The 21096-nt window shown below is 44.2% G+C and overlaps 1 protein-coding gene across 2 annotated transcripts in view; it reads right to left on the bottom strand.

Annotated features, from left to right (window-relative positions):
• Positions 1-14564: 14564 nt before the first annotated feature.
• Positions 14565-21096, bottom strand: part of LOC144147187 (cyclohexanol dehydrogenase-like) — a 55547-nt gene continuing 49015 nt past the window's right edge. Inside the window, exons 6-9 of one of the 2 annotated variants that reach the window (XM_077679257.1) lie at positions 20791-20860; positions 18887-18923; positions 17837-17900; positions 14570-15162 (exon numbers count right to left, since the gene is read on the bottom strand). In XM_077679257.1, coding sequence (XP_077535383.1) covers positions 14965-15162; positions 17837-17900; positions 18887-18923; positions 20791-20860 — 369 coding nt within the window. In that variant the 3' untranslated portion in view covers positions 14570-14964. Of the gene's footprint in view, positions 15163-17836; positions 17901-18886; positions 18924-20790; positions 20861-21096 lie in introns of both variants that reach the window. The other variant, XM_077679258.1, reaches the window with a different exon arrangement.

Genomic DNA, 21096 nt, shown 5'->3' with positions numbered 1-21096 from the left:
ATCGTTTCCCATTTGGCCAGCGGAAGGTGGAACACGAACGGCAACAGTCTGGGCACGAATTACTTCTTTCCTGTTCGGCCAACTATGGACAGAAGACGAACGGCAAGCATCTGGCCGCGGATTACTCATTTTCTCTGCGGCCACCCATGTAGAAAAGATCTCAGGACAGAGAATTGGGCGTGTGTATGTGGCGACCTCTAGAAGGAGGGGTCGCGGTGGGCAGGAAATACAATGGTGCGGGGCAACTAGCCGGTTGTCCGCGGGGGCTCTATGGCATGCAGTAGCATGGTATGTAGCTTTCCGGGTGCTTGGCGGTGGCAGTGACCTCTACCGCGAATCTCCCTTTCTGTGAGTCAGGTAATGACAGCCATTTTAGGCAGAAAGATTTCCCCTTTAATTTATAAGCTGTGATAAAGCAGGTACGGCTGCTGACATGAGACTTCCTTTAACTGATCTATCAGTGTGTGGGGGGCTAAATTCAACTTCAAAATTTTTTTGCGCCGAAGCTGGCATAAACAAAAAGGCACACTTAAATGCTAAATTTACACCACACGAGGATATTAAGTTAGCGCCTCAAAGGCGACGTAAGGGCATTGTAATAAAAAACGAAAAAAACGGCAGCTGTTGCAATGGATCTAATTAGCATTCGTGTTGTGTTTCGAAGCACCTTGCCACTCTGGTTACATTAGGCATGATACCCATGAATAAAAGCAAAAACAGGCAATGTGAATGTAGACAAGTCATTTATTTTCTTTTTCCCAGCCTACCAAGCACATGCATATGCTCCTAGCATACAGCTAAGTGCCCGTGATACACGTGGCGCTACTGATTCACATCAGCCTTTCATTTGAAACATGTGCTGTGTTAATAAATAATATTAAATTTGCGTCGTAATAGCAGCATACTACTTAGCCCTGGTAGGCATGACCGCTTACTTCTCTGTGCCACAATGTCTTGTGAACCAGCTGCTTCGCCAAAAACACGATGTTTCGTCATTGGTGAGTGGAACATCCTTGACGCTTCATTTCCTATAGAATGCAGTACCTGGACAAAAAAAAGAACCCTTCGAGGATTCGAAATGCGTATTTTACGGTAGCTACAGACCATGCTGAGGTTTTACGCTCTAATGTATAATTATATGAAACGCGAATGCTCCGAAACGACGTGAGTTATTCATCAAAAATGGTGGGAACCACGCAAGTTGCGAAGCCCTATATTTCTGGCACCCAGGGCATGAGAACTCTCCTGACATGCACAGAGGACAATACAAGCGTTACGAGGTTGCACGCAGGTTGTTGAATCCGAGCTATACATACGATGATTTTGACTACCTTAATGGTACGAAATCACGTGCTGGGCGCGTCTTGAATTTGGAAATAATGTACTCCGTGGGTGTGATGAAACGCGTACGGCTGTTATTACATGGAGATTTAAAGGAACGTTAAGTGGTGTTTCCCTGTAACGTCACAGCATGCTTTCAATTATCGCTTTAATATTCTTGTCCATGTCGCTACCACAAACATATTCTCACCCAGGAAACGTGTGTATCACATATTTTTTTTTTCAAATTTCAAAGTACCGAATCTAGCGTACGATTTTGAGTGCCGCCATTTTTACGCAGCCCAGGTGATCAATCTGTCTCCAAAATGAATTATTACGAGAGCATTACGAATAAATACTTCCATACAATTTTCTTGTGAGATTAGTTGGCCAAGTACTTCAATAGTATATTCGATATTGTCAGTGACAAGCCATCTATAAAGTGAACGACCCACCAATGGGCGTTACTGGTTACATTGCTGAACGAAGATCCGGCATGAGGTCGCGTCTTGCCAAAACACAAAAATGTTTGCCCCCACGCCTCCGCCACCCCCATCCGGTTTCTCCCACATGCGCTCTACTCTTGCACCGGTCGCTCCCTATTTTTTCATGAACATTTCCGGCCTAGCCAACCTTTGTGGTTTCTAAAACGCTTTTTTGCTTGTTCTACGAATTTTTCCTAACTCAAAAGATAGAAAAAAATTCCCCCGCATTTCCCCGAGGGGGAGAATGTGAAAGTGCGAATGCACGGTTGTCGGCCCGCTTGCGGCGCTTGCGCTCGGCCCCCGCAGCCCACCGCCTCGCCGCCTTCTCTTCCATCTCTTCCATCGGGTTTGTAGTATCACGTGTACACCACGCAGTTATCAAGCCGCTATAACGCCGCTGAGTCGCCAACGCACGCCGCTGACGACGTAGTTTGAATGCGTTAAAGATATAAGGCGCGTCACTAACACTGATATCAGCGTCGCGTCCGTGGCTTGGTCGGTAGAGCGTCGCGCTGCGGCCGCAAAGTCCTCGGATCGAAACCTGGCGCCGGATGCTGTTTCTTTTTTAAATATAGAGGAGCACTGCGGACGCCGCCGCCGCCGCCGGCGGTGGATGGTTTGGGGTCGCTTATAAAGTGCATTCGCACTTAAAAAGAAGCATCGGTTCTGTGCGGGTCTATATCCTTGTTTAAAACATAGGGGAGGAAGTGAAAACGTACTTTCACCCGCCACGATGGGTCGGTCGCTAAGGCGTTGCGCAGTAAGGCGAGGGGTCGCGGGTTCAATTTTCTGCCACGGTGGCCGCTTTTCTGATGGGGGCGAAAAGCAAAAATGCCCGTGTGTACGGGATTTCGGCACACGCTAAATCCGGAGCCCTCAACTACAGCTCGCCTCATCGCCTGCGTTGTGTCGGCGCATTAAACACTACAATTAATCAATAGAAAATCTACTGTCGGCTCAAACGTCGGGCTGAGTGTAACTGAGGTAAGAGAAGGGGTAGGAGAGGTAGGATAAGTGCCCTTACCTAAAAGTATTACGTTTGAAATACCTACGAGCATGCTAGAAGTTCACTTCAACTATGCTTTGTATTTGTACTTGTATTTGAAGTGCATTCAAAATTGCATTTTCTCAATGTTTAGTAAATATTGAAAATACATTATTAAAAATGCGGAGAAATACAGTGCTTTTAAGTACCCTACAAATAGATTAGGAATGTACTGAACCTAACCAATACGTGCTTAAGGCATTCAGAATATATTGAAAATGTATTTCTTCCCACCAAACGATCACGGTGTAAATGCACTGTAATTATTATAAAAATACGCTTGCCTAACTATATTTAGAGCAGCACTCTGAGTATACTTGAAAAGTGGGCTGAAGCATAGAAATATACCCCGAATATATTCGAAATATATTTCAAATGCATTGTACGTTTGTGGAACAAACATGGTAGAGATACTCTCAATGCAGGAAAAATATTCATTGAAAGTACATTTTAAATGTATTAAAAAAGCTTTGCCGAAATACATTTCCAGTACACTAGAAGCACTGATTCAGTTGTTGAATCGTAAGATTCACGCAAATCATATCTTAAGTGCCGGATAAAATACATCTCAATGAATAAACGTACTGAGAATTTCTCCACGATATTTCCTTATAATAAAAGAAACTGAGGAAGCTACTTTCACTTACTGTGCGGTTTAAGGCAAACATACATAAAATGTACGAAACTCGGCGTACAAATATGTAAGCGGCGGTGTTCCAACGCAATCGGCGAAGCAAAAACATCTAATTCAACGAGTATATATACGTATGAAAACGCTTGCACTTTGCCAGCGTTGTACGACGGTATCGCTGTGGACGCTTTGAAAATTTACTCTTTCCCAAAAATATTGGCCTTAGATGGACAACGCTGGCTATGCTTGCGACGGCGAGCAGCTCGGCACCTCTCACTGGCGCTCACTACCTCCTCCTCTGTTCCCGGTACCTGCGGTGATCGGTACACCCCTTCTTCACGTTTTGTCTGCCCTCGCTGCGTTTCTTTTGCCTGTCTTCTGGTGTTACAAGATTTTGGACTCCTCAATGCGCGGTCGTCGTGCGGACGCAGTCTCTGCTTGGACGGCGCGTTGCAGCAGCGTTTTTATCAGGATTGCCGTGTAGCCAAGGTAAGCACGATTTACCCGTTATTTTCGCGTACGGTGTTGCATATTTATTCGATTTATGTTTGCCTTGCAATCATAGAGTGTAATGCCTTTAATGAAATCCGCAAGTGGTTGTTAAGCTTACCTCCTGCGCGAGCAAGATTTCCTACCATATCTACTCCGTGCAAGGGAGTGTACTCACAAATCAACGGCAGCAAGAACACGTAAAAAAACGTATTTTAGTGCTTTCCTTTTTGCCCCTAATTTTTTGCTCGGGTCCTGCTGACTGGCCGGGGAACTGTTGCAACGAGTTTCCTTGTAGGTCCAGTTATTCCGTTCTGAGCTTATTGAAGACTAACACTTGCAGTAAACACATAACAGCCAGGAACGCTTTTAGAACAGCCTGTTCACAGAAAGTCCGCCGTCCATGTTTACGCGCTTGAGAAATTTGCGAAGTGTGTTCATGCTGAGCACGAGGTCGCGGATTCTATTCCCGGCCGCGGGAGCCGTTTTTCTAATGGAGGCAAAAAGCAAAAACGTCCGTGTGTACGAGATTTCAACGCACGTTAAATACCTCCAGGTGGTCGAAATTAATCCGGAGCCTTCCACTACGGTGCGCCTCATCGCCTGTGTAGCGTCGGCGCGTTAAACACTACAAACAGAGTGAGAGAGGGGAAGAGGTTTCCCGCCGCCTGCACTACATAAGTATCGCACCCTACAAACAATCAAATCAGTGTATTCAGGGACGCCGCTTTTTTTTGTGTTCGCAGCAGCCGCTCACAGCTGCGCAAGTTCACAGCAGCCGCCGTACGGAGAAGGAACCCTGTTTGTGGAATGCATGCATCCGACTAATGCGCATGCCTGGGCCATACGGAGAGAAGCCTTCGCAATTTTTGTCTGTCGCATGTCGCCATTCTGTCAACTAAAGCAATGAAAGAGTTTTTGCCGTCTGTTTGGACGTGACCAAAGGTGTTAAAAGTGGCTGTAGTGACACCAAGTGCTTCATGCCCAGGAACTAAAAATCATTTGTCCATCTAAGACAAACTGTATGAGAGTCGCCGCTAAGTTACAATCAGTTTCCGTTCCTATGGGTACCCAGAACCAAGAACAAGTAAAGGAAGGACGGAGAAAAAAGGGGGGCAGCGGGGGGGGGGGGCAACCAGTTCCCGGCACGAGACCCCTCGGCTCCCAGAACGGGTCCACCGGCCGCGTTCGTCTCTTTTTGTGCCTTGGATCACACCCCGAAACTTCAGGATGTTCCACCCTTCCTCTTTTGTGTTTCCTAGCAACTTTTCCCTTCCTTGCTGTATTAATTTTGTAGTGCATTTACGAACACGTGTGCGCGTTCCGAGGAGCCCTTAGCTCGCTCGGGGTCGAGTGAGAATTCCAAAAATTTGCCCAAAGGCACCGCAAAATAGCAAGTCTAGAGGGGGTTCGCGCGGGCTGGTTGGCGGTTGTGTGTGTTCAGCGGCCGCAATCGCTGATTTACGTCTAAAGGGTGTGCTTAAATGAGTTTCTTTTAGGTGTCTCGAGTATTTTGAAGCCACTACATTTTACTTGATGGTCCCTGACGCTAACAGGTGTTTATCTGTTTTTGTATGTTAATTACATGAGCATTTACAATTATATTCAGCGTTGCTCCCTAATTAAATGATTATGTTGTCTGTGTACAGCAACAAGTATAAAATTACCGGTGATTTGCGGAGGAGAGGAAGAAAATTACATATGTGTGTACGCAGAAATACACTTTTTTTTTTCTTGTTTTAATCGCTTCGGTTAGACGCCTACCATATTAGAGCTAGGTTTTAAGGACGGCTTGAAAGTTTCTTTTTTTTCAAAATAAACTTACTTTGCCGTTCTTTGAAGGCATTGTTGAGTGCGTACGCCAGTCGAATGACTTTTATGTAAGCTTTCTACTACAATGCTGCCCATGCATTTTTAAACTGTTTCGCTGCGCACTATTTTTTAGCACTTCATCTCCGAAGAAGTTGGCGCCGAAATATGGACGACATAAAAGTAATTATAGTTAATAAAATTACTATTTATCTAATTTTATTAGTGTCCTGCGAGGTCACAGACCAGTTTTGTCCAAGTTAGTTGAAAAACTAGAATGGCCACCCATTTAAAATTAACTCAAGTGCGTAAGAAAGAGAAGCGGCGTAACGCTAAGAACACTGCTGCATTTTTGGTGACGTTGTTATCTTACCTGTTTTTTTGTCCGCAGTGTCTAGAGTGCCGTCCGACGGCACTCTAGCCGATCGTTGCAGGCATAGCTAGAGTGCCGTCCGACGACATTCGAATATTTAACACTAGGCCAGCACCGCCCAAAGAGTCTGTCGTTGTAGTGTGGAGGATCCGTCTTAGTTTCTTGATCCCAAAGTCGGATGTACGAGACCAGCTTTTGCCTCGGTTGTTTTTTTTTTTCATTATTTATTTGAAGTGTATTTTGTATGCCTTAGGTTAGGTTTGGTGCTTTAAATGATTTCTTTGTGCGCGATTGGTTATTTTATGTTATGTTTAGGTTAGGTTGACTAGTTTTACGTTATCTAGAGCGATGTACTGCCAGACGCGGCAATTTTGTTATAAAACGCCGGTGGACGTCGATATAGATCCGTGCTTACAATACCGTCAGACGGCACTCTAGACACGGCCTTTTTTGTCTCCTAATTTTCGCAAATTTTTATCCCTCGAGAATCTCCAAACACAAGCCTACCCCCACCACCATCCTTTCTTTATATTGGTATTGAAGATCCAATGTCTCTGCCGCATGACGATATAAACTATGCTTAATATTGCATACATTGCTTACGTCCGTAAAAGGGGCATTGTTTTCATGACGGTTCTTTTTTGTTTGAAGGGGAAACTAAAAAATCCCTGCTCACGAGGAACGGTGGTACGGCTATAGAAAAGGCCTGATTGATTTGACATTCATTTGCCTCTAAAAAAAGTGTTTCCCTGATATTTTACCCTGTTTTCTTTCCTTTTCACTGCAGGTGTTGGTGAAATTTTCCGCGTGGTGAATCCGAAGTAGGAGGACTCTGATGCACAACGCTGCATCTGCGCTGACTGCAGAGGTGGCTGAAAGGCATTCATTCCCGCTGCATAGTAATGGTGAAATTGGCCACTTTGCTGAGGTGTACATTAAATCTTTCAAACTGCTAATCTATGTGCATACATGCTGTCATTTCAGTCATTTGATGGCCCGTACTCGCAGCATGGCCGGTTTACACTTTCACAACGAAGCACATCTTCAGGCTGGGACCTATTAAACTTTTCTAAACCACAAAATGATATTTTCTAGTTGAACGTTAACAATTCCCTCTAAGACACATTGCAAGGTATCTCTCAATCAATTTAGGGTTTTATTTAGTCTACACCAGTAACACATTTTGAGTATACTTGAAGAAGTATTTTCTGTGCATTTAAAATGCATTACTAATGCATTTTGTAAGCATTTAAAATTACATTTTCTAAGCATTTTATGCATTTAAAACGCATTAAATATATAGTTTCAATGTTAATCCAAGTTTAACGGCCTGCTATAGGGCATGCATGGCAGCAGCCTTGGGCGGGCTTCCTCTGGCCTGCATGACGATATTAACTGTCTGAATCAGGCCAATAGTAGGCCATGCATTTTTGGCCAATGGTAGGCCATACATGCTCAGCCAATGGTAGGCCATACTTCTTAGGCCAATTATAGGCCATGCGTATTAGTCCAATGGTCGGTTCAGTAGTAGACTGGCCAATGAATGACAGCCAGGTTCCAGCCTTACACGGCAAAGGACCATTTTGGACTAAAGGCCAAGTACTTTGGGCGAAGATTGGCCGGGAGAAAAAGGGTTGGACAATGTTCTTCGGGGAAAGATAGGCTACGTACGTATATAGAAATGCATCTGCTCTTCTTGCTTTTATAGCCAGCAGAGGAAAGACCACCGATAGCGTCTCTGGAATGTCGCAAAAGCCAGATATTTTACGGCTAGTTTTGGAATTATGCATTTTAATGTGCCCACATATAAGTCAGTATGCTGATTCACAAAACATTTTAATCGTGATGTTATTATGTTAACTAATTCATAAAATTTTCTATATACAATCATATACTTCTTACCCTTTCAACTCCCTTCAGAAGGGGTGTTGATTATTTTAACACCCTTTTTTGCACAATTGTGTGAAGGTACCAATTGAGAAAAAGAGAGTGAAGACCACCAACTAAAAAAATGGTTTGAGACCTCAAACTTTAGGGGTTCCTCGTTTACACGGGTGGAATGAACATTTTCTACAAAGGGTGCGGTTGGTACCTTACGATGTTTAAAACAATACCAATTGCAATAATCATTGGCCAGCGGAGCATTTTCAGCTTTAGCTACATTCAGTGGCGTTGGCAAAAAATACAAAAAAAAACTGTGCAACCTGAAAAAGGATGCACAACCGCAGCGAGTGTTTTACAACAGTACAGCCGGCTTTCGAGGCTGTTCGATTCTGAGCACAAAGAGCACATGCGTATGCGCACCTTCTACTATAGTGTACTATAGTATAGTATATAGTAGAAGGTGCGCATACTATGTACTGTACTATACGAAGGTGCGCATACTATGCATACTATACTATAGTGTACTATAGTATAGTATAAGAGTGCAGCGATGGCGTAGAGGTAGAACACCCGCCTCGCGTGCAGAAGGACCGTGGCTCGGATCCCGGTGCCGGACAATTCCCACCGGATAAAAAAAAAATCCGCGTATTGATGGGATTGCACAAATGGGCTTGGGGTGCGGCCTGACCCCGGCGACCATTGCCGGTAATGCACTCCCTCACCAGAGCAGGATTGGCCACCCTGGTGTAGTAACGGCCACAACCTCCCATGAATACGCCAACTAACCCTCGGCCCTCAGTCCCCAGCGGCTGTGAAGCAAGTGACCACGGCGGCGGTCAGACCTGTGACGCAGCAGAGGGTGCTAAGAATCCCTGGATCCGGACAGGCCGCCAATGGAATCTGAACCTGGCAACGTTTAACGCACGAACCTTATCTAGCGAAGCAAGTCTCGAGGTGTTGTTCGAGGAACAAGAGGGCATTAAATGGGATGTAATAGGGCTTAGCGAGGTTAGGAGGGTAGGCGAAGCCTTTACGGTGCTGAAAAATGGACACGTCCTATGTTACCGTGGTCTAGAGGACAGAAGAGAACTGGGAGTGGGATCTCTAGTCAATAAAAGCATAGCTGGCAACATAGACGAATACTATAGCATTAACGAACGGGCAGCAGGTCTTGTAATTAGGCTCAATAAGAGGTACAAGCTCAAGGTGGTACAGGGCTACGCGCCCACATCCAGCTACGACGACCAAGTAGTGGAACGCCTCTATGAAGATGTGGAATCGGCAATGGCTAAAGTTATAAACACAGTATACCATAGTTATGGAGGACTTCAATGCTAAAGTAGGCAAGAATCAGGCTGAAGACAAGGCAGTTGGGAACTATGGTCTGGGCGGAATAACCTACGGAATAACCTACGCATAATGAATACCTTCCTCTGTAAACGGGAGAGTCGGAAGTGGACCTGGAGGAGCCAGAATGGGGAGCACAAGAATGAAATAGACCTCATATTATGCGATAACCCTGGAGTCGGGCAGGATGTGGAAGTGCTCGGAAGGGTAAGGTGTAGTGACCACCGTATGGTAAGATCTCGAATTAGGCTAGATTTGAGGAGGGACCGCAACAAGCTAGTACGAAAGAAGCCGATAAACGAACTAACAGTAAGACGTAAAGTAGAAGAATTTAGGATCGCGCTGCAGAACCGATATTCCGCCCTTAACGAGGAAGCCGAGCTTACGACACAGGAAGCCAGCGACAACCTCACACGCATCATCACGGAGTGTGCAATAGAAGTCGGGGGCACTATGGCTAGACAGGATACTGGTAAACCTTCACAGGAGACGAAAGATCTAATCAGGAAACGGCAAACCATGAGAATCTCTACCGCAGCTGACAGAATGGAACTAGCCGAGCTCTCGAAGTTAATCAATAAGCGTAAGACAGCTGACATACGGAAGTATAATATGGAGAGGATCGAATACGCTGTAAAGAACGGAGGTAGCCTGAAAGCAGTGAAGAGACGTCTTGGCGTGGGGAAAATTCAGATGTATGCACTTAAGGATAAGCAAGGTAATGTCATCACAAATAGGGATAAAATAGTCACAGTGGCCGAGGAGTTCTATAGGGATCTGTACAGTAGCCGGGACATACAGGATAATGCCGAACGAGACAGTAGTTCAGAAGAGATAGACATCCCACCAGTAACGACCGAAGAAGTAAGAAAGGCTTTGAAAGAAATGAAAGGGGGTAAAGCACCTGGTGAGGATCAGGTAACAGCAGACCTCTTGAAGGATGGCGGAGAAATTGTACTTGATAAACTGGCAAACCCGTATTCGCAATGCCTAATGACCGCAATGGTACCGGAATCTTGGAAGAACGCGAACATCATCCTAATCCATAAGAAAGGCGACATGAAGGACTTGAAAAATTGCAGGCCGATCAGCTTACTGTCAGTCGTCTACAAGGTATTTACCAAGGTAATCGCTAAACGAATTTCTGCAACCTTGGATTTCAGTCAACCTAAAGAACAAGCAGGGTTCCGTAAAGGTTATTCAACAATGGACCATATTCACACAATCAATCAGGTGATAGAGAAGTGCGCTGAGTATACTGAACCCCTATATATAGCCTTCATAGATTATGAGAAAGCATTTGACTCGGTCGAAACCCTAGCAGTCATTCAGGCATTACGGAACCAGGGGGTAGATGAGCATTATGTAAGAATACTAGAGGATATCTACAGTGGGTCTACAGCTACCAACATCCTCCATAGGGAGAGCAGTAAAATACCTATAAGGAAGGGTGTCAGAGAAGGAGACACAATCTCTCCAATGTTATTCACAGCATGCTTACAAGAAGTATTCAGAACGTTGGATTGGGAGCAGGTGGGAGTAAGGGTTAATGGAGAATACCTCAGTAACCTCAGATTTGCTGATGACGTTGCCTTGCTAAGTAACTCGGGGGACGAATTGCAAGGCATGCTTTCCGCACTGGGCGAACAGAGTAGAACCATGGGCCTGAAAATAATATGCAGAAAACTAAAGTAATGATCAATAACCTCGGGACAGCACAGTAGTTTGAGATAGGTGGCGAGGCAGTGGAAGTGGCAAGCGAATATATCTACTTAGGCCAAGTTGTGACCCCAGATCCCAACCATGAGACAGAGATAATTAGAAGGATCAGAATGGGGTGGGGTGCATATGGCAGACATTCTCAGATAATGAATAGCAGCCTACCATTGTCGCTGAAGAAGAAAGTGTATGACAGCTGCATCTTACCGGTACTCACATACGGGGCAGAAACTTGGAGGCTCACCAGGAGGGTTCAACTTAAATTGAGAACGACTCAGCGGGCAATGGAGCGGAAAATGATAGGCGTAACATTAAGGGACAAGAAAAGAGCGGAGTGGGTCAGAGAGCAAACTGGTGTTAGAGACATATTAGTAGAAATTAAGAAGAAGAAATGGACGTGGGCAGGACATGTAATGCGAAGGCAAGATAATCGCTGGTCATTAAGGGTAACAAAGTGGATCCCTAGAGAAGGCAAGCGCTGCAGGAGGCGGCAGAAAGTTAGATGGGCAGATGAGATCAAGAAGTTTGCGGGGATAAATTGGTCACAGTTGGCACAGGACCGAGGTAATTGGAGAATAATGGGAGAGGACTTTGCCCTGCAGTGGGCGTAGATAGGCTGGTGATGATGATGATGATGATGATGAGTATAGTATAATATAGTACATGTATTATACCTGTAGTATAGTATAATATATAGTATAGTAGTTTAGTATACTACATATCCTACTCTATTCATACTATAGTAAATGTTTTGAGATTCTAAAACATAACAAATTGTTGCAGCTTACACTGGTAGTGCATGGCTTGAAAAACAGTGGGGCAGGGGTCGACATAGCTTGTTTGCACATTACTTCCACTGTCTGTGTGTGGGACGCACTGGAACAGCCTTACAAAATCCAGCTGAACTTTGTCTCACCCCTCAGCACTTAGCTTAGCCTAGCAAGAAGGTTGCACAAATTTAAAAAAAACTTAGCAACGCAATGCAAAACCTAGCAAAACAAAGTAACATCCGAAGAAGCTAGGTATTACCCCAGTTTCGCTATTTTTTTGCAATTGAACACTTATTTCACACCCTTTCAACATCCTACAGAAAAGAAATGATATTGGAGTTGTCAACGCCCTTTTAACCACCCCAAAACGGCCCATTATCTGCTCCTTTTCTTGCAAATGTCGACGAAAGGCGATACTCGACAGGCGCCCCTGCCATGCAAATGCCTGCCTTTTTTTTCCCGCTCATCTGTCATGCTGCCCCTCTCCCGTCTCGTTCGTCCCGAGATAACCGGCTAGAAGATTGCTCAAGTAAATTTAATTTGCCGTGTTCCGCTGCTTCAGGTCGGGTGCCTCGATGCCAGCGCTGCCCAACGGCGGAGACGCGTGCGAAATTACCGTTTATAGAACAACGTTGCCCTACTCGGGGATCGCTCCAAGCGGAACGTGGAGCCTATTTAGTTGAACCTTTCGCTACCGTTGCCCCTTTATTTCTTAAAATGACGCCTTGGGCCGTAGTAGAGTGGGCAACAGCAGTGAATGGGGCCATTCTTCTCTGCAGTGGATGTAATACTTCATTTGATATCGCTAAAACCTAGCATTCATTATTTTTTATTTAAATGAAGAGTGCAAATATCACTTATGTATTGCTTTTTGCTTATATTTGCGTAATCCCTTGTTTTTCTTCAACAATGTTCACAGGTATGGACATTGCCACCGGAAATAGACGTTTAGATTTGGCTGTGGGTATAAAAAAATTTTGCTAATCTTCTGTTTCAGTGTGGTCGGTCGCTGAGTTGAGTCAGCGATACCGCAGACAGACAAAGCAGACAAACAGACAGACCAAAATGTCTTCCTTTAAGTAGCCCACAGAAGACTACCGCGTGTAAAAAAGTGTAAGACTACAAACTAGGGTATTTGACCCTTAAAACAAAAGGCGTAATGATTTTCTAATACCTTTGTTCCAGCTATATTACACGTTTTTTAGGGTATGAGGGCGTAATAATGACTAGTGTGTATATATAGACTTCCAATTTTAAAAGTACCAATTGACGTTTCTCGTGCCAAAGCTAAATTTTGGCCATGAGGCGCGACGTATATGGAAAAGAGCCATGTTTGCCGACGAACGATTTTTCTTGCTTTTGAACATTTCTGACGAGGGGGAATGAAGGTCTGAGGAGATATCTGTGCTTCACAGTGCAATTATACATGCATGCATGTCTTTAATCAATCAAGAGCTAAGCACTTTTTGCACACCTTTTCAACACCCTACCAAAAACCAAGAGTGTGAAAGTTGATCAACACATTTTTTCCACAGAAAAAGGGTGTAGAGCTAGAGATAAGGGTGTTGATATTCTAGAGAAACGTTGTAGTGGCCTCAAAACACCTTTTTCCAGTTATGCTACACCATATTGGCCAAAAAGGATGTCGATTTGTGTATATGACGTGTCTTAGCCATTATAAGGTTCTCTTAGATAATGCAAATTTTTCAAAGACGTGGTCTTATTTTTTAGTATTAAATCACACGTATTGAAATAACGCGAACTGCTCCACTTATTCTTACTTTTCTCGGCAAAATAAACGCGCACTTTTTTCTTTATAAAATCATTTACCCTACTGTTGCTGAATAACGCAACAAGTTACCTGCGGCTTGTAGGTGTCCGAATCCCTATGTGTTTCATTACGAGTGAAATAATCAGAATCAATACCTCTGCGCATTACAAATTTCTCCGATGTATTTAGGAGAGAACTCCTTCCACCTCGCAACAAACGGATTTCCTCCATTCGATTCACGAGAAATATTTAAAAGGAAACTAAGGGGGAAATACCTTCATGATAATTACTGGCAGCACTCCGTTTTTTAGTGGTTTGAGATTCAGAAAACGCTAACACTATTCAAAGCAACATATCAACGTTGAAGAAGGACTCACAAATATTTTTTTTCATTGGCTCGAATATTTCTTAACTGAAAAGGAAGGAACTGATGCCAATTCCTTCCCTCTGTTTAGCAGTGTATTTAGCATCCTAACATTGTGCCACACTTTACGGATCTTAAATTATGGTGTTTAGAGGGAATAATTTGTACCGCCGTGTCGGATGTTCTCTCTTGCTTAACACTCTGCCGGGTTTTGAGCCTGCTCTAATTGATTTCTCCAAGCCGCCCGATCAAGATTACTTTACAGCGGGCATATTAAAAGGCGGGCGTGCTCATACACCGTTTGGCCGGTCTGCGGGCATGCCGGAGCTAGTAGCGACTGCCTGAATTCTGTAAAACTCTACATTTTGCGGCAACCTGCTGTTGATGTGGGTTTTTTTTTTTGTTTCGCTATTGAATTGCCTCCGGCTTTGTTAATAGAATATTTTTGTATCCGAAAATTGACCATGCCGTAGCTCAAGCGTTTGTTGCCAATAAAGGAGCACTACAGCCATTCATCCCAAAAAAAATCAATAAATTGCTCAGATATTCAATAAAAAGTCAAAGGCCAAATCATGAGATTTATTGGCTTATTTCAAAAACACATTGTGTAAACGTAAACGGCTTAGATTTGAAAATGTCACTGAACTATGATACATGGCACACACGGAGCTACACGAAAGCAGAACAGACCTAGATATACTCACGTACAAGAAATTTGTAGCAGGTGCGAGTTCTGTACAAGTAACACAGTTGTTCTAATTGAAATCGCGTATATAGTGCGAATATAGTGCTTTCAAAACACACCAATGATTGCGATATTTTCTAGACAGGGAAATTCTACTTTCTTATTCAATCACACACAGCTTATTTTCAGCGCACGCCTTATTACCCGTATACTCAATCTGTCTTTAATATTTCCTGCGTTTTGCCAATTAGAACAACATTTGTTTGGGTGTCTCACGCCAAGCCATGAAAATTTGATCGCGCGCTTGCATCCAGGCTGGCCATCAGGAGGAATCCACCATCAACGGGCAGAGTTACACCAGTTACAAAAGAAGCGTCCTCTGAAGCCAGAAAGGCGATGCAGCGAGCAACTTCTTCTGGAGTGCCAAAGCGACCCATCGCATGCCGGTCCTTGAACTCTTGCTCTCTTATCTGAAAAACAAAAAAAAAGGCCGTGAAAAATCCCCCACTCAAAGAAAAATGGACATTCCATTTATGGTTGCGGGAACGGTAAACACGATTGAAATAAAAAAGATTTCGAAAACGTCCCTAGTATTCTATTTGAAACAAAAAAAATTTAGCAGTGTGCGCTTAGCTTGACTTGAGTATATGATATTTTTGTCTACGTTGTAATTAAGGTATGACTCAGAGAGAAGCTGCCAAAGATGTTTTAGGTTTTAGCTGCCTAAGTTCTTGTACGCTATCTGGTGTGCTTTAGTGCAGGATTGAAAATAGATGGACCGTTCCGGTGATACAAAACGTAACCCAAAACAGTGCCACGTTGGGCTAGTTGTTGGTCCGATACAAAGGAACTGTGTACATTTTGACGAAGGACAGACTGAATTACACACCACAAGCGCTGCCTTGTAGCGACGGGCGAGTTTTTGCCAATGACATCTGAGCATCTTGAGTAGCCTTGCAATGAACCTAGCTGGAGACAGGCTCCCACCTTACAGAACCTTCAGTTCCTCGGGTAGGAACCTATACGAATACAAAAAGTGAGTAGGTGTGATTGACAGAACGCGTTGATGGCTAAGGCAACCAGATGAGAAGGGTCGGGGGAGAAACACGTAAAAGGGCCCATTGTACTAGAAACACAAACCAACTGGGTACCTGCGACTGATTGCGCAGCGCACCGACTGAGCGGCAGGTTTGTTGCTACGGCCGGAAGCGTGCATCATCTGTCGAAGTCGTGCAATGAGGCTTGTTTACCTGCAAGATACTATGTGCGTCAATAGCTCGGTTATGGTCAATTTTTTGCTTCTACAGTAGATTGCTGTTGGGGCAAGTCGACGGTAAAAAATTTTGTGTGAGTGAACAGTTGGCGATCGGCATGTAATGGACTTCAGCGCATCCCGCATACCACCAGAGATCATGCCAGTTGCTCGTCCAGCTGCATAAGGCTCCGCTGCGCGGTACTTCGGAGAGGTATAAAGCGCTGAGGCTGACATGTAGAAAATTGACATTCATTGATTAGCGAAGGCGACAAACAAGCACTCAGCTATCTAACAGCCAGAGCTGGGGCGGGAGATGTCGTGCTGATAGTGGTTGCGGACTGCTCGCTGGGCGCGTTTTATTATTGTTGTCGCCTTTGTGTTACCGCAGCTACAACTGGGAACCCTGTGACAGCTGAAACAAGAGTCGACTTGGCGGTGTGTGCAGCGTCATAGGTGAACATGAGGGGACGTGAATAGAACGGGGGCACGCGGGGGAGAGCTCTTTTTTTGTGGAAGCTGTGGCCGGAAGTGCGAACGTTGTGCCTGTAGAAGGGTTTGAAGGCAAAAAAATACAAACGAAAACTTAGACAAAGATGCAAACACGACGTAGCAGAAATAATGTATTTCATAACTGCAAGACGTTTGTCTTTGACGCATGCAAGCAGACTTAAGTGCCTGAGGAACTTCTGCCGCTCTCCTTAAAACGGACGTAGCGGCAGAGACCCTAACCATGTCCTTCGGCAGAGACCCAAACCACGACCAATTATTTCCTCCATAATCATCCTTACGCAACAACAGCATACGACCGAGACGTCTGATTTCTAGTATTGCTTGAAAAGCCACAACACAAAGCCTTAGACATTGACCCTTAGCCATAATGCATGACATCCGTGCGAGACTGAGCGACTGAGTGCCGGCGAAGCTGTCGTTACACCATTGTCTAGATTCTAGAAAGGTGGCACCGGAGCGGCGAGGCTTCCAGTTAGCGCTGGTGCGATCGGTCTGCAGCGGATCACGTGGCTGGAAGTCACACCTCCAGCTCTTGCGCTCTGGGGGCTCAAGGAGGCTGCGACGGGACGAAGAACCTAGCGAGACGTTTCCTAGTTGTAAGTTAGCTCTAAAAAGAAGACGCCATTTTGTTCCGCTGGAATTTGATATCTAACAACGCTGTTGTATACCACGCCACCAGCTAACAGGGATTTAGAATGCTTTATTGCTTCCCAGCTCCCTTGCGTCTCGGCTTGTTCGGTCTCTCGCAGTGCTCTAACAAGCACCGCTAAGTTTTACTGATGCGCTCTAAGTTGTCATACCAAAGCAGAGCCACCAATTTACTATGCGCGCACAAGCGCCAGTTCCGCAAATACCACACCTCCCATGCATCGGCCTTACATTACACGTCATTACATTACCGCTGCTGCAGCCGCAACGTAAGCTCGGACGCGTTTCACGTCGCAAAGACGGACGCTCTGGCTCACGTGCACATATGCGGGCACTGAGTCACTTCTCATTGTTCCCTAAAATGTTTAATCGTTATCAACACCGCCACACCCCTTTTCACTCTCTTCCATCCGCAGCTGTCATTCGTGTTTACTCGCCGTGCCCCCAATACAGACGTAAATACATCCAGAAGCACCTATCCACAACCACGAATTTTGTCCACGCGAATGGTCCCCTAAACAGACATAATCCTGGTAGGATACACCCCCTTCACCTCTAGTGAACGAATTCAGGGGATGCCTAGGTTGTGTAGAGTGGAAACGTTTTGCGTTTACTAGCAGTTTATCTTGTATTGTTTTATTACTACCTAACCTTCTACATCTTGTCATGAATTTCGAAATGCCGCACCGGGCGCTGTTTTTCTCTTTACAAACCAGTGTTTGCAAACCCACCTTGTTGTGCTCCTCGTCAGAGACACCCGGCGGTTTTCCAATCGGCGTCGTTATCGCTCCAGGGCTGGAGAAAAGCAAAATTTATAAGCAAGTATTGATCCCGGAACACAATCGGAATTGACTAGACGGTCCTTCAGTGGTGCACTGATTTTTTGTGATGAACCTGCCATTAGCCCCAATATTTATTATCTTACAAATTACGAACTTCTAATATGTATTTTTTCCCATTTGGAAGCTATTTATTACTACGTTGTATACTTCGTCAGAACCATTGGCAGAATTACTCCCTTCGTTTTCCGAAATATTTCGAATGAGGAGATTTTCTTCTGTGAAAAAAACGAACGTTTTTGCACACCTTTCAGTTTTCCAACAAGGCTTTCCAGTCTTTTTAGCGGAATAAGCAGTTTGCACGATAAATAAAGCAAAATTACACTTCCACAAAACCATCGGTCAGTCTATGCATGAAGACTGACCAAAACAATGTTAACTGAACCATAAACGCGCCATTACCCTATACCATACTTCCTGCAAAAATATCCTTTGAAAGAACAGCATACGTCAATCCCACTTGGATACGCAGTAATGCTTGCAAAACCATTGTCTTTGCAACGTTTGTTTTGCATTCGCCATCGTTATACCTTACAACAACGCATGCAATGCATATTTTGGATGGAAATGGCAGTGTACTGCTTCCCAAAGACAAATGTTACTTGGGCAAACAGATTTTACTCGGAAAAACAAAAAAATAGTTTACTCGGCTTGACAAGTCAATATCCGCAATGTAAACTTTAGCGTTTTTACGATATTTGTGTCATTCTAACTGGTATTCTAGTTTGATCAAACTCCTGTATATGACCTAACTTTTAACATGTATTCTTTGAGTACCATATTATTCGAAATGTTAGCAACAACGTGCGCGTGTACAAGGGGTTGTGGGTGCACGCACAGAAGATTTAGCACCAGTATATACCTAATGAATATAAAAATGACACGACCACTAATTAACATTTTTAAAATCTTTCGATAAAACTTGAAAGTCAGTACACTTACTTGACAGAGTTTACACGGACACCGAACGGGGCATTTTCTGAAATATAAAATGGGAGACCACGTTAACGGAAATTCCATGGGCACAAAACGGTTGCCCGTTTTCCTCGTTTCCTCATCCAATTATATCGAAGGAACGGTTCTTTAACAGGGGCCGTCAAGAAGTACTATGGATATATGAATGCAGTTCTTTTTCGGCTCTCCAAAGAAGCCGGCGCTTATGTTTATTTTGTCGTTACTATACCACGTAACAGGTTCCCTTATTCTGCCATAAACAATGTTCAGATGTGACAAAACGATCAGATACGCGTGTACGTGATCTTGTATTATAATTCGCTTGTATTTTGACTTTCACGGGAGCAGAGTTGTGCAGTTGAAAACATTTTATCTAAAATATCATTTTCCAGAAAGCGCCCGCTAGCGTTCACTCATAAAGTTCTTGAACCTGTGACGAGTCGGGGCTCCGGCTACGTTCAGGTATGTCTTTAGTGAAATTTCGGTGACCTAAACAAGATTGTAACAAGGCCGGAACTTTACGCACACATCCTACTGCCAAATCTGGCGATTCTTCGGTTCAAGTACCTAACGAACCACCCCATATTAGTCACTGATTTCCAGTATATACAAAACGGTACGCTAAGTATTTCTTTTTTTTTTGAGAAGAAAGTTGGAAATCAACCTGAATTTAGCCGTACGGCTACAAGGAAAAATTAAACAGCTTTCTCAGAAACATCGCAGTTGATGAAAAATATTTGTAACGGTTCAGGATTCGAACCCGGGACCACCGCTTAATCGGAGCAAGCCCTCCAGCAATTGCGCTGAACAGGAGGCCAGTCGTTTGTGGCGCGAGACGGAATTTATCAACATTTACAAGTGACGCACAGGTTTTAATTATCCAGATTTGGGGGAAATCCCCAAGGTGGAGTCAGTTTCTGCAAAGGAAAGTTTGACATCCCCCTGAATGCAGCCGTACGGCTTCAAAGAAAAGCTATGTAGCTTCCACAGTTTTGTGTTGGTTTTAGTTTTTCTTTGGGACCAGACCAACAATGCTCATTTTGAAGCACTTCCATTTAGACATTTAAAAGCAGCTGAGGCGTAATACAAAATGTTTTTGATTAAACAATAATTACACAGCCATAAACAACCGTTAGTCATTGAACTTTGGCCTAAATATCAGGAAAAAGTTTCGCACATAATCCCCTAGTTTCTTTTAAAACAGCCTATTGCTGCCGCCAACAAAAACAAACCAGTCTACGTTTATAGCAATGCGTAAATATTTTTGTCCATAGCAATCTCGACCTCACGGCTTTTGTTCGAACTTTCCACGACTTACGCCATTGTTGGAGGACACCGTACGAACAAGAAGCAATGTGTGCCTGTTTGAGAATGACCTTAAATGCTGTTTAAACTATGGGCTCACATGAAGGAATTTGAAAATATTCATGCTCGCCAAAATATATATTGTTGGTGAATACTTGCTTCCTAAAGGACCTGAAAAATGTTTTTCGGAGGTTACTGAGGTGAAACAACGACAGCAAGGCAACGGGCACGGCATTACCGAACTCTCCACAAACAGGGACCGTAGGGAATAATCCCATTGCCCCAATATTATTTATAACTTTATTCTTATTCTTTGTACCAAAGCTTTTCTCTTCATTTTTTTATAACGATTTCGGGCTATTCCCAGCTTGGTTGCAGTTTATACTAGCGTTCTATAACTCAGATTCGCTAAATTCTGAAGGTAGTTTAATGGAACAGTTTTGTTGTGCTCCGAGGAAGCAGCCTTTTATACCATGCCATCTGCTTTGCATATCCGTCCTGCGCTAAAATAACGAGCATTGCGGGCGTCACTGTTATATGAAAGACTGCGTTTGAGCGGTTTGACTAGGGTGAAAATAAAGTCTTACCGAGAGCCGCATGTTTGGTCATCTGGTCGAGGGCTGCTTTACTCATGCTGTATGGGGAGATATTGTGCAACTGGAACATAGTGCAGTGTGCAAAGTGCCCCAGTGAGCTGTGTGCAAAGTGGACAAATACAAGACCACACGATTTGGCATCCGTAGTTGAAAAAAAGTTGTTCCCCCGAGCCTTTTCCGACGGCTGTTCACTTTTTTTGCCCTTATGTGGATGTTCTCTCCGGCATAGTCCACTGGCCTCAATGAACGACAGGAGCGCTATGATAACCACATGGATTGTCCGAGATGTAGAGCGTC

This window comes from Haemaphysalis longicornis, unplaced genomic scaffold (genome assembly GCF_048455015.1).
Source record: "Haemaphysalis longicornis isolate Haplotype H1 unplaced genomic scaffold, Haemaphysalis longicornis Haplotype H1 scaffold_7, whole genome shotgun sequence".
Lineage (NCBI taxonomy): Eukaryota > Metazoa > Arthropoda > Arachnida > Ixodida > Ixodidae > Haemaphysalis > Haemaphysalis longicornis.
Note: the sequence above shows the minus strand (reverse complement) of the source record. Positions and strands in the feature narration are given on the sequence as shown.